The sequence below is a fragment of the Microcebus murinus genome, chromosome 9 (genome assembly GCF_040939455.1).
Source record: "Microcebus murinus isolate Inina chromosome 9, M.murinus_Inina_mat1.0, whole genome shotgun sequence".
Classification (NCBI taxonomy): Eukaryota; Metazoa; Chordata; class Mammalia; order Primates; family Cheirogaleidae; genus Microcebus; species Microcebus murinus.
Genome location: NC_134112.1, coordinates 101,183,424 through 101,195,760, shown reverse-complemented (window position 1 = coordinate 101,195,760; position 12,337 = coordinate 101,183,424). Strand labels below are relative to the sequence as shown.

Below are 12,337 nucleotides of genomic sequence, written 5' to 3'. Positions count from 1 at the left end.
GTCCACTGTGATGTACTGGAAACTATAACATTATCCTCACTTTTAAGATGCTCTCTGAAGGGTGTGAACTGAGCTTTAAACACAACCAAAACCCAAACAAAAAAACACAAAACCAAAACGTGGAACCACATCTCCACCGCAGGGGCCTGTGTGCTGCTTCCCGGTGTTGGCTCTGGGGCCAAGAGAGACACACAAAGGCTCATGTGTAGCAAAATTCTGTTTCTTTCTTTCTTTCTTTTTTTTTGAGACTCTGTTGCCCAGGCTAGAGTGAGTGCCATGGCGTCAGCCTAGCTCACAGCAACCTCAAACTCCTGGGCTCAAGCCATCCTCCTGCCTCAGCCTCCCGAGTAGCTGGGACCACAGGCATGTGCCACCATGCCCAGCTAATTTTCTCTCTCTATATATATACTAGTTGGCCAATTAATTTCTTTCTGTTTATAGTAGAGACGGGGTCTCGCTCTTGCTCAGGCTGGTTTTGAACTCCTGACCTTGAGCAATCCGCCCGCCTTGGCCTCCCAGAGTGCTAGGATTACAGGCGTGAGCCACCACACCCGGCTAGCAAAATGCTGTTTCTTTTGTTTATTTTAAGCATCTAGGTGCAGATGGGTGGAGGGTGAAAAAAAAGGCATCTATGACAGGAAAAGGGAGAGCCTTGGTTTTGGGTTTTTTTTTTTTTTTTTTTTTTTTGAGACAGAGTCTTACTCTGTTGCCTGGGCTAGAGGGAGTGCTGAGGAGTCAGCCTAGCTCACAGCAACCTCAGAATCCTGGGCTCAAGCAATCCTCCTGCCTCAGGCTCCCGAGTAGCTGGGGCTACAGGCATGCGCCACCATGCCCGGCTAATTTTTTCTATGTATTTTTAGTTGGCCAATTAATTTCTTTCTATTTTTAGTAGAGACGGTGTCTCGCTCTTGCTCAGGTTGGTTTCAAACTCCTGACCTTGAGCGATCCTCCCTCCTCAGCCTCCCAGAGTGCTAGGATTACATGAGCCTTGGGTTTTATAGAGGGTTTTTCTGGGAGGAGTAAGTACTTTTCAAACAACCAGGAGGGATGAGGAAAGTAAGTTCCTCTCTTGCCTTCCATTCCTTTATCTCCCTAGGGAACATCTGGGAGGGTAAGCTACCTCCTTATCAGGAGGGATAAGGAAAGTGAGTTCCCCTTTTGCATTTCATTCCTGTACCTCCCCAGGGGTCTGCCAAAGGCTACATGCTAACACACCCCTAGGAAGGGGAGATGGGTGGGCTTTATAGAAGGTTTGCCCAAAAGTTTGCGGAGGGTGCGTTCTTTAAGCCTAACACCCAGCATGCACTGCCCTTCCTGGAGGATCGCCCTTCTAGCCGAAAGTGTCTAGCTGGGTCTCCTCAGAGCAGGGCCTGAGACAAGGCTTGTGTGCAAATCGTTCAACTGGGAAAGTGACTCACAGGAGCAGGGGTACACTCAGGGGGTGAGACAGGGAGGGAGGAGTATGTCACCAAATTGGCCACCCAGCAGGGTCCTGTGCTCAGCCCAACAGGGTCCTTCTGAGGAGCCTGGTGAAACGTGTGTCTCAAAAATGGGGGAAGGATTGCCGGGCGCAGTGGCTCACGCCTGTAATCCTAGCACTTTGGGAGGCTGAGGCGGGCGGATTGCTCAAGGTCAGGAGTTCGAAACCAGCCTGAGCAAGACCCCGTCTCTACCAAAAATAGAAATAAATTAATTGACCAACTAAAAATATATATACAAAAAATTAGCTGGGCATGGTGGCGCATGCCTGTAGTCCCAGCTACTCGGGAGGCTGAGGCAGTAGGTATCGCTGAGCCCCAGAGATTGAGGTTGCTGTGAGCTAGGCTGATGCCACGGCACTCACTCTAGCCTGGGCAACAAAGTGAGACTCTGTCTCAAAAAAAAAAAAAAAAAAAAAAAAATGGGGGAAGGAAAGGAAAGCTTTCACCATGGGTTCTCACCCACCAAGCAGCGAGCCACCCCCCAGGCCAGCCCCTCCAAGCCTTGACCCGTGAGTGCAGGGTCATGAGACTCAGGGACTGTGTGTGGCTGGCACATAATCTGGAAAAAGTTAACTGGCCATGAAAAGTGGAGGAAGAGGAACAGTCCCCAAACCCAAGGCAGGGAGCCCTGCCGACACCCGGCTAAGGGACGTCCGCATTGCTCTGACCGGCGCCTGCCGCGTGTGCCTCAGCCCCGTCCCTCTGGATGGGTGTGTTCGCTGCAGGTGTCTTGCCCAGCTCCACCGCTTGTCAGGGAATCAGGCCTCAGTCACCACATCAAGAGAAGCCACATGCGGGGTTGCCATAGAGCCCCCCCTTTGCTCCTGGACGCAGTCCCTTGCTGTGACCGAGTGGGATGTTTGAGGCTTCTTCTCTGGGGAGGGACCGCATGTGTGTTGAGTACAGGAGGGTGTAAACTCCCCTCTGTGACCGAGCGGGAGTGCTGGTAGACCACGTGGCCGTCCTCAGTTACCCTTAGGCCTGTCAATGGGTCACAAAGGATGTCTCCAAGAAGGGAGGGGGCATGATGAGGTATGTCTGACCTCCCTCCTCCTGGCAGACAATTTAGTTTTAGGATGTTCCTTTGGCCATGAGGGGGTCCATTCAGTCAGCTGGTCAGGGGTGAGCCTTAAAATTTTATTTTAGTTCACACAGGAAGAGGATGATGTCCCCCCACCTGTACCGGGACTGAGGAACACCTGGGTTTCCACACTGACACTGGGCGTGGCCACGAGACTGGCTGTAGCATGAGAAATGTGAGTGAATTCCAAAGGGAAGCTCTAGAACTATGCCATGGTATTGCCATTATTCTTTCCCCCTCAGTCACTAGAACTGCAAGTCCCTTCTGCCTTAGGTTCTAGAAACAAGACAAGGGGAACAGAGCCACACCCGTCCTGCAGCCAACATACAGTGTGAGAAGTGAACTTTGTGGTACGCCAGTGACATCAGGAAATCACCGTGGCATAACCCGGTGGAGTTACCAGTAGACCACCCAGCTCCAGACGGCCACTGGATCTGAGTGATGCTGGGGGGAGGGTGCTGGAGGAGGGGTGAGAAATACAAAACACATCAAAAGAAAATAAAGTGAGAAGTTGAAATCATTTTAATAAAATTGTCATGCAGCTCTCGGATACTCAAAGTTACTTATAAATCCTGGGGCCACTCTTAGGCTGTAATAATTCTTTTATTTATTTATTTTTTTGAGACAGAGTCTCGCTTTGTTGCCCAGGCTAGAGGGAGTGCCATTGTGTCAGCCTTGCTCACAGCAACCTCAAACACCTAGGCTCAAGCAATCCTCCTGTCTCAGCCTCCCAAGTAGCTGGGACTACAGGCATGTGCCACCATGCCCGGCTAATTTTTTCTATATATATTAGTTGGCCAATTAACTTCTTTCTATTTATAGTAGAGACGAGGTCTCACTCTTGCTCAGGCTGGTTTCGAACTCCTGACCTCGAGCAATCCACCCGCCTTGGCCTCCCAGAGTGCTGGGATTACAGGCTTGAGCCACCGTGCCCGGACATAATTTTTATTATTATAATTTTTGGCAGAGCATACATAGTATGCTGTTTGGCTTAAATCAGTTCAAACATGGTGGTCCAACACTTAAACATTTTTAGATTTATCTTGACCCCCACCCTACTCCCCCTGGCAAAATGTGCGTTTTCAGGTATTCCTTATTTTTCCCATTTGGTGACTATAAAAGTTGTGGGCAAACTGAATACTTACAAATGTGTGCTTTTAAAGTGTTAAGTTTTCAGCCCTAGTTGTTTGTCAAGACTGTGAAAGTTTTCCAGCCTAAGCAAGAGCGAGACCCTGTCTCTACTATAAATAGAAAGAAAATTAGCTGGACAACTAAAAATATATAGAGAAAAAATTAGCTGGCCATGGTGGCGCATGCCTGTAGTCCTGGCTACCGGGGAGGCTGAGGCAGGAGGATTGCTTGAGCCCAGGAGTTTGAGGTTGCTGTGATGCCACGGCACTGTAGCCCGGGCAACAGAGTGAGACTCTGTCTCAACAACAAGAACAAAAACACTGTGAAAGTTAAGTGTCTGGCAGTTGTCCTTCAGAGATAGTTAGTGTCATGAGTGACCCAGGGCTGCTGTGACAGAGCACCACACACTGGTCGGCTTGATCAGCAGAAATTCATTCTCTCAGGGCCTGAGGCTAGAAATCCCAAATGGAGGTGGCCGCGGGACCATGCTCTCTCTGAAGGTTCTAGGAGGATCTTCCTGGCCTCCTCCAGTTTCTGGTGTGGTTGCAATCCTTGGCCGGTCCTTGGCTTGTAGACACGTCACGCCAAGTTCTGCCTCAGTCACCACTTGGCATTCTCCCTGTGTGTCTCAGTTGACCTCTTCTTACAAGGACACCAGCGATTGGACTTAGGGCGCCACCCTCATTCAGTATGGCCTCATCTCAGCTTGATTACCTGTGCAGAGACCTTATTTCCGGATATGGTCACAGTCACAGGCACTGGGGGTTAGGATTCTAAGTTAAGTTTCAATATATCTTTGGGGGGGAACACAATTCAACTCACAACATGGGTAAACGGTTGGTCCCATAGCCAGTTTGACACAAAGCACTTAACCTTAAGCAGGTGGTAAGCTACCCGCTTTTCTCTGTCACTCAGCTGCGGGACGGAGCTACCTCTCACACACAACAGCCGCCTCTGGCGGGACCCCAGGAGCTGCCTGTGCCGGACACGGCGGGCTATGTTCTATTATTCCCCATTTCTACCTTACATCAAATCATCAATTATTTAACATCTAAAATGTGCAACTTTTTTTTTATTCAGTAATTTTGACCTCCTCTTCTCCGTGATTCACGCCCCTCCCTCCAGAGCTATGTCCTTCACTCCCTCCACATCTGCTTCCTCCAGCTGTTCCGGCTCCGGGCACCTCTTTCCTAGGTCTCTGCTGCGTTTGTGGTTAATTTCACTAGCGCTAGGCTTATGCATTCAAGTATTTGTTAGCTTTTTTAAGGGTAAACAGTATTTATTTATTTATTTATTATTTATTTATTTTTTTGAGACAGAGTCTCACTTTCTTGCCCAGGCTAGAGTGAGTGCCGTGGCGTCAGCCTGGCTCACAGCAACCTCAATCTCCTGGGCTCAGCGATCCTCCTGCCTCAGCCTCCCGAGTAGCTGGGACTACAGGCATGCGCCACCATGCCCGGCTAATTTTTTTTGTATATATATTTTTAGTTAGTCAATTAATTTCTTTCTATATTTTGGTAGAGATGGGGTCTTGCTCAGGCTGGTTTTGAACTCCTGACCTCGAGCAATCCGCCCGCCTCGGCCTCCCAGAGTGCTAGGATTACAGGCGTGAGCCACCGCGCCCGGCCGGTAAACAGTATTTAAAAGGAAGACTTTCTCATTATCCCTCTAACGTGTTCATGTCCATTGCAGCCGGGTCACCACTGGAAACAGCACACGAAATTAGGACAATCCAAGAAAGTTTATCAAGGGACTACTTACAAAGCTGTAGGCAGGACTAACAGACAGTGAAGGAGCTGGGGGGGGGAGGCGGCAGCAGGGAGCTCTCACCACCCCTGGGACCAAGGGATGAGTCCCAGGACCTGGAAGGAGAGCGGTACTGAACCGGTTCCTTAGTCAGCTCAAGGCAAGCTGGAAAATAAACTTGCTAACACCTCTCTCCTCCCTCCCTTTTCAAGGAGCCAGGGTCTACTTGCACATTCTGTCAAGGTCAGTGCCCTGGGGCGGAGAAGGATGGAGCAAAGATCCCAGGTGAGGAGCGGGCCAACGAATATCCATTGCAGGCCTTTGACAGACACCTCCAGTGTTTAACTTTTAAAAAAGAACACTATTAATCCTTTTCATAGAATCCCAAATAAAACAAGTATCTTTTGAGTAGCTAAAGGTTATTTTTTTTTTTTTTTGAGACAGAGTCTCGCTTTGTTGCACAGGCTAGAGTGAGTGCCGTGGCATCAGCCTAGCTCACAGCAACCTCAAACTCCTGGGCTCAAGCTATCCTCTTGCCTCAGCCTCCCGAGTAGCTGGGACAACAGGCATGCGCCACCATGCCCGGCTAATTTTTTCTATATATATTAGTTGGCCAATTAATTTCTTTCTATTTATAGTAGAGACGGGTCTCGATCTTGCTCAGGCTGGTTTCGAACTCCTGACCTCGAGCAATCCGCCCGCCTCGGCCTCCCAGAGTGCTAGGATTACAGGCGTGAGCCACCACGCCCGGCCGGTTTTTTTTTTGAAATTATCTTTGAGAAGTTTTTGTTATATTGCATTCTCTCATCTCAATTTACAGAATATTTTTGAGAACTAAAAATGACACAACCTGGCAAGATGCCATCAATGCCATTTTCTTTTCCTGAACATGTGGGAAGACCTCATTCCCCAGGAGCCTCCTGTGCAGCTTAGGTCGGGGTCCTGAGACCAGGTCGGACAATGGAAGTGGATGGAGTTGGAAGTGTGCTCCTCTTGCTGGGCCTGGCCAGCGAACCTCCTGCAGGACAGTCTACGCGCCTCCCACCCATGTGTGGTGGCCGCCCCACACGATGAGATAACAGAAGCCCGGAGTCCTCATCTGGAGGAAAGCTTGTCTGAGGAAGCCACCCAGGAGTGAGGTGCAAGAAACTTCCAAAGTCTTAATCCACTGGGATGTAGTTACAACACGATCTTAATCCAGGGCTCTCGGTGCAGTACTATTGACATTTGCACAGGTTCTTTGCCAGGGAGGACTGTACACTGCTGTAGGATGCTTAGCAGCTTCCTGGCGGTTAGGCTTAAAGAACTCACCCTCCCCAAACGTCCATCCAAACCTCCAGTAAAACCCACCCCTCTCCCCTTCCCAGGGGTGTATTAGGCATATAGTGTTCCAGAGACCCCTGGGGAGATACAGGAATGAAAAGCAAAAGGGGAACTTACTTTCCTAATCACTTCCGATAAGGAGGAAGCTTATCCCTCCTGGACGTTCCCTAGGGAGATAAAGGAATGGAATGTAAAAGGGAAACTGAACTTCCCTCATCCCTCCAGGTTGTTTGAAAAGCATTTACACCCCCCAGAATAACCCTCCATAAAACCCAAGGCTCTCCCCTTCTCTCTTGTGGGTGCCTTTTCCAGCCTCCACTCATCTGCACCCAGATGCTCAAAATAAACAGCATTTTGCTACACGTGAGGCTTCCTATCTCTCTCTGCTCCAGATCGAACAGTAGCCTCTACCACCAGATGCCAGTAGCACCCCCTCCCCTCTAGTTGTGACCAAAAAATAAGTCTCCAGACTTTGCCAAATGTTCCCTGGGGGGCTAAGTTGTCCAAGGTTGAGAACCAGTGGTCTAAGGCCTCTTGTACTGAGGCACTGTGCCCATGACGGGGACGGAGACTGGGCAGTGCAATACATTAGACATATATTCCTATTGTAACGCAGTCATCCCGTTGCCACATTGTTTACAATTGCTAAATTGGAAGCAACAAATGTGCAAAAACGTAGAGCTAAATGATGGTACATTTAAACAATGGAGTACTATGTATCCATTAAATGACGTAGATCTATTATTTCTTTTTTATCTAGACAGGCAACAGAAGAGTGTATGGGGGGGTACGATATTTTTTTTTAAGGAAAAAATATTCCTATGGGACAATCCCTGGAAGGAATCCAATAGTTGTTGCTTCTGGATATAGGATTTAGGATAATTTACACCGTATGCTAACTTGTGATTTCTAGTTTTCCTACATCGAGTTAGCTAAATGACTATTGGTGGCAACTGTGCCCTGTGGGTCAGTTGACTGAGTCCTTCCCACAATGCCCTTTGGGTTCCCAGTTTTTCTGTTCCTTTCATGAGGTTGGATGTTGTAGTCTGTAAACCCAAACTAAAGGTTTATTAAACCTTTAATATCTTAAGTTTAAGGTGTGTGGCTAGCTAAACTGAACAGTACATGAGACCAAGACTGAGACTGCAGTATACAATAGAGATGTTTTTAAAAAGCCATTTGGAAATAATCTAAATAAGTACCTCAGGTTTCCACCAGTAGGTACAATTTGAGTTAAACATTCCCAACTCTACTTTTGTTTTTTCTAATTTAACATTAAACTGTTATTTTTTTTTCTAGGTTCAGGTAATCTAATTTTGCAAAATAGAAAATGAGAAATGTATTACATTTATCCAAACTAGTATCAGCAGTAAGCAGGCTGTTTATTCTCTGAAGATTACCAACAAAATGATCATGCTTTGAATTTAAAGTCTAAAATTATTAGTGCTCAGTGTCAGATTCGGAGCACTATACAAAAGAAACGCAAAGCTTCTGTTTAATAAATTGATACTTTTGTTTCCCTAAAGTTGGTCACCTAAGTGTCACAAAAATCAGTGATAAGAACTATTTATCTATGAATAAAATACAGCAGTCTCAACATCGTATTTTATTCCTATAAGCCAGGCTATGGACATTTTACATTATAGAAATGAACCTTTTCGTGAAGATAATTTTTATGAGTTTTACTGCCTATCTTTGAAAATTGAATTGACATTTTTAAGTCCTCTGGTAGGTTATTCTTCATCACATTTTTTTAGACTTCTTCAGAACATTATCTAAATACAATTAATTTAATGTAAAATTTTTTATTATTCGTTACTGGCCAAGCAAGTGTTGAGCCATTCGGACGTGTTTCCTGCGTGTGACACTGCCTCTCGGCATTCCCGATGCTGCTGCTGTTAGGTGCACGTGTGTGCACCACGCTGGCCTTGCACAGTTCACACGTGATGTTGTATAAATTCTGACAGGTTGATGGCATTTTAAGTAGCAGATTTTGTAATCCCACAATTTGCCTTATTGACTACTGGCTATTGAAGTAACTTGTCCTTCTGTATGTTACGAACTGTTTTCCTAACTTACAAAATAAAATATCCGTTTGAGGTCTGCTTCAGGTTTTTTAACATAAAATGATATGCTTACTTTGTGTTTAACCCAGGAAAGCAAAGACTAAACAAGTTCTCTCACGCAGGTCAATAAAAAGGCATGTTCTGTATTTGAAACTACAGTTTATTACACTGACATTTTCTTAACATTAACATGTTATAATGCTCAATACCAAATATATTCTTGGGCATTAGAAGGCTTCCTGACTATTGAGAAGGGGTGTCATAAATATCTTGGTGTTTCATTCAGGCAAGAACTCAACATTTTCACTACAGGTTGACTATCCCTTATCTGAAATGCTTGGAACCAGAAGTATGAAATATTTCGCATTTTTTCAAATTTTGGAACATTTGCATACGACATAATAAGGTATCTTGGTGACGGGATCCAACTCTAAACAGGAAATTCATTTATGTTTCCCATACACCTTCTACACATAGTCTGAAGGCAATTTGATGTAATACTTTTAATAATTCTGTGCATGAAACAAAGTTTGTGATTTGACTACGACCTGTCACATGGGGGCAAATGTAGAATTTTCCCTTGCGAGGTCATGTCAGTGCTCAAGATAGTTTCAAACATTTTTTGGAGCATTTTGGGATTAGGGATGCTCACCCTGAATTTGTAAAAGAAATCTGTTAACCTTAGAATAAGGCTAAAATTGTTCAGATGACAAATGAAAACAAAACAAAAAAACAAAACAAAAAAACCCCGATAACGTTGCAATGACAAAAGATTAAGCATATTTAAATGTGTGCCCCTTACTCTCTGCCCCACAGAATCACCTCCTACACACCCCCCAGACAGAAAGACCATCAGAGCTGCATTCACCTGACTGACAGGAGCCAGTGCACGTTGCACAGGGATCAATAAACCGACCACATCAACTTTTACCTTCGGATCTTCTCTCTCCTCAGACTGAAAAATGGCATAATAAAGGCCAACTTAATGAAAAACGAATACATCTTTCGCCTTTTACTAAAAAACAACAACAACAAGGGCCAACTTAAATAAGCCCGAGCAGAGATTTAATCAGATTTAATCGGTTCTATCGGGGTTATTAGAGCACCAGACACATTTTGAAAGGCTTTTTTCAAAAAACTGATTTTACTAACATTTACTTTAAAAAAAAAAAAAAAAGGTTTCTGCCTGGCAGGAGATGGCTCCGGGCGCGCGGGGCGGAGGTCGTGGGCCGCCGACACTCCCCCAGCGAGCCGCTCCACGGCCGCAGGACGGGGGCAGACTCCGCACGTCGCCGCGTCGCTCCGGCTCGCGGTGGCGCCGGGACGCGGCGCGCAAAGGCCGCACGCAGCCCCGCGGCCCGGCGTGTCTCCCTCCGCGCGCTCCGCCGTCCGGGGCCGCGGGGCGCGAGCCGGTGGGGAGAGGCGCTGGACGCGGACGCAGCGCCACGGAGGCCGCCGTCGCCGAGTGCCGGCCTGTCCCGCGCCCGGCTCCGCCTTCCAGAGCTCTCCAGTGCGGACCGAGCGGGCGCAGCCCCGCGGCCCTCGAGCTGCCGAGCCCGGGGCGGCGTCCACACCGCGCGTCCGAGCTCGGGCCGGGCCAGACCCCCGCCCGCCTGCCCCGCACCTGGGCCCGGCCCCACGTACCCGCCGCGGCTGGGAGGCGCCGGCCGCGGAAGTCCCGTCACCGCGGGAGCCGGGGCCGGCGCGGGTGTAGCCCGGGCCACGGCGGGGACACGCCACCACTCGCCCGCCGCCCGGGGCCCAGGAGGCCGCGCTCGCCTGAGACGCCGCCATCCCGGCCCCGCGGCCCGCCCTCCCCGCGCGCATGCGCCGCCCGCGAGCGGCCGCGTGTGGTGCCGGGAGGGGCCGGGCGTTCCCTCCTTCCCGGGACCGGCTCACTCGGCCTCCGCGGGGGGGAGCGCGCCGCCCCGCGCCCCCCGCGCCCGCTCGCCGCCGCGCGCCGGCCTCGGGCCCCCCGTGCCCCGGGCGGGCGGGGAGCAGCCCGCGTCCCCGAGGCCGCGGGCGGCGGCACAGGCGCGGGGCGGCGCGGGCTGCCGGGCGGCTCCCGCGCGCTCCCCCTCGGCGGCCGGGCGGGATGGTGCGTCCCGCAGGGCGCGCGCGGCTCCCGCGCTTCGGGCGCTCTGCGCGGGCGGGGGCGCGGCGGGCGGGGGAGCGGGCCCGGAGTCGCAGCGCCGGGCCGGGGCCGCGCGGTTGGCGGGGCGAGCGGGGGCGCCGGCCGCAGCGGGCCGCGCGGGGCCGGCGCCGGGGGCGGGGGGTGGGCGGGGCCGGGCGCCGCCGCGGAGCCTTCCGGGCCGGCGCGACCATGTCGGAGCAGGCGCCCAAAGTTCCCGAGGAGATGTTCAGGGAGGTCAAGTACTACGCGGTGGGCGACATCGACCCGCAGGTACCGCGCCCGCGCCCGCACCTGCCGCGGCGCCCCCCGCGCCCGCGCCCCCGTCCCCGCTCCCGCCGCGGGCGCGCGCCCGCCCGACGCCGGTCCGCCGGGTCCGCGAGGGCCGCCGGCCTGGCTGCGCGGGGCAGGGGCGGCCGGGCGCGGGGCGGCCGCGGCCGAGGGCGGGTGGGGGAGGGGGCCGCGGGCGCGCGGCGGGGCACGTGGGGGCCGGCTCGGCCCCGCGCCCGGCCCGGGCCGCCCGCCACCGCCCCCTGCCCGCGGGCCCCGCGCCGGCGCCGCCTCGGCCTGGCTCGCTGCGGGCGCGGGCTGCTCCGGGCCGCATCCTCGCCCTGCCCGGCCCCGGGCGTCGCGGCTCCCAGAAGAGCGGGCCGAGGGGACCTGGAGACAGGTGGGGACGGGACCCCTGGCGGGGCCGGGCCGGGGCCGGGGCCGAGCAGCGCCCTTCCCACCTGCGTGCGCCCCTGCGCGTGGCGCTGCGCCCCTCTCCTCGCTTTTCCTAATGGGCTGAAGCGCACAGTAGGTGGAAAATAACCCGGTAGCAGCAGCGTCGCATCGAACGTTTAGTTTCCTGCAGTTTGGGCTCCCGCCAGAGGCTGTTGTGGGTTTTTCCTGAGGAATACGCCTGTCTAACCCTCACGCTGCTACCAGTCCCTGGTGGGAATAGGTCGTGGTCCAGTGGCCTGTTCGGGTGAGCCTTCCACATGCCTCCTTTCTGGAAGTTTAACTGTGCACTTACGTCGGCTTGGGTGTCGCAGCAGCCGGGCCAAGCTTGGAGGATGGAGGTGCCAGGTGGTGAGAATTAGGCTTGGAACGGCAGCCGCTACCGCAGACTGGGTGGTGGGCAAGGACTGGTGTGAGGCTGGAGGCTGGTAGTTGTCTTCGTGCTTGAACTTTCTTGGATTTTCCCACTGTAACTTCAGGAGGGTAAGACATCTAGCCTTGAGTTTAAAGAGTTAAACAGGTGCTGAGCCCAGTGTGGTCAAAAATGAGTGCCTGTAACACTGGGAGCTTTATCTAGTATTGATAATTTCTCTCGTTCCCCCGCCCCCCACTAGCCGCTGTTCTTCTCAATCCCCCTCTCCTACCTTTCCTATTT

At 51.6% G+C, this 12,337-nt stretch overlaps 1 protein-coding gene across 2 annotated transcripts in view; it reads left to right on the top strand.

Moving 5' to 3' along the window:
* The first annotated feature begins 11,118 nt into the window (after positions 1–11,118).
* The window catches only part of PAXIP1 (PAX interacting protein 1), a 60,282-nt gene continuing 59,063 nt past the window's right edge, over positions 11,119–12,337 (top strand). For both annotated transcript variants that reach the window (XM_020289634.2, XM_076006754.1), the window contains exon 1: positions 11,119–11,232. In XM_020289634.2, the coding sequence (XP_020145223.2) occupies positions 11,152–11,232 (81 nt within the window). In that variant the 5' untranslated portion in view covers positions 11,119–11,151. The remainder of the gene's footprint in view (positions 11,233–12,337) is intronic.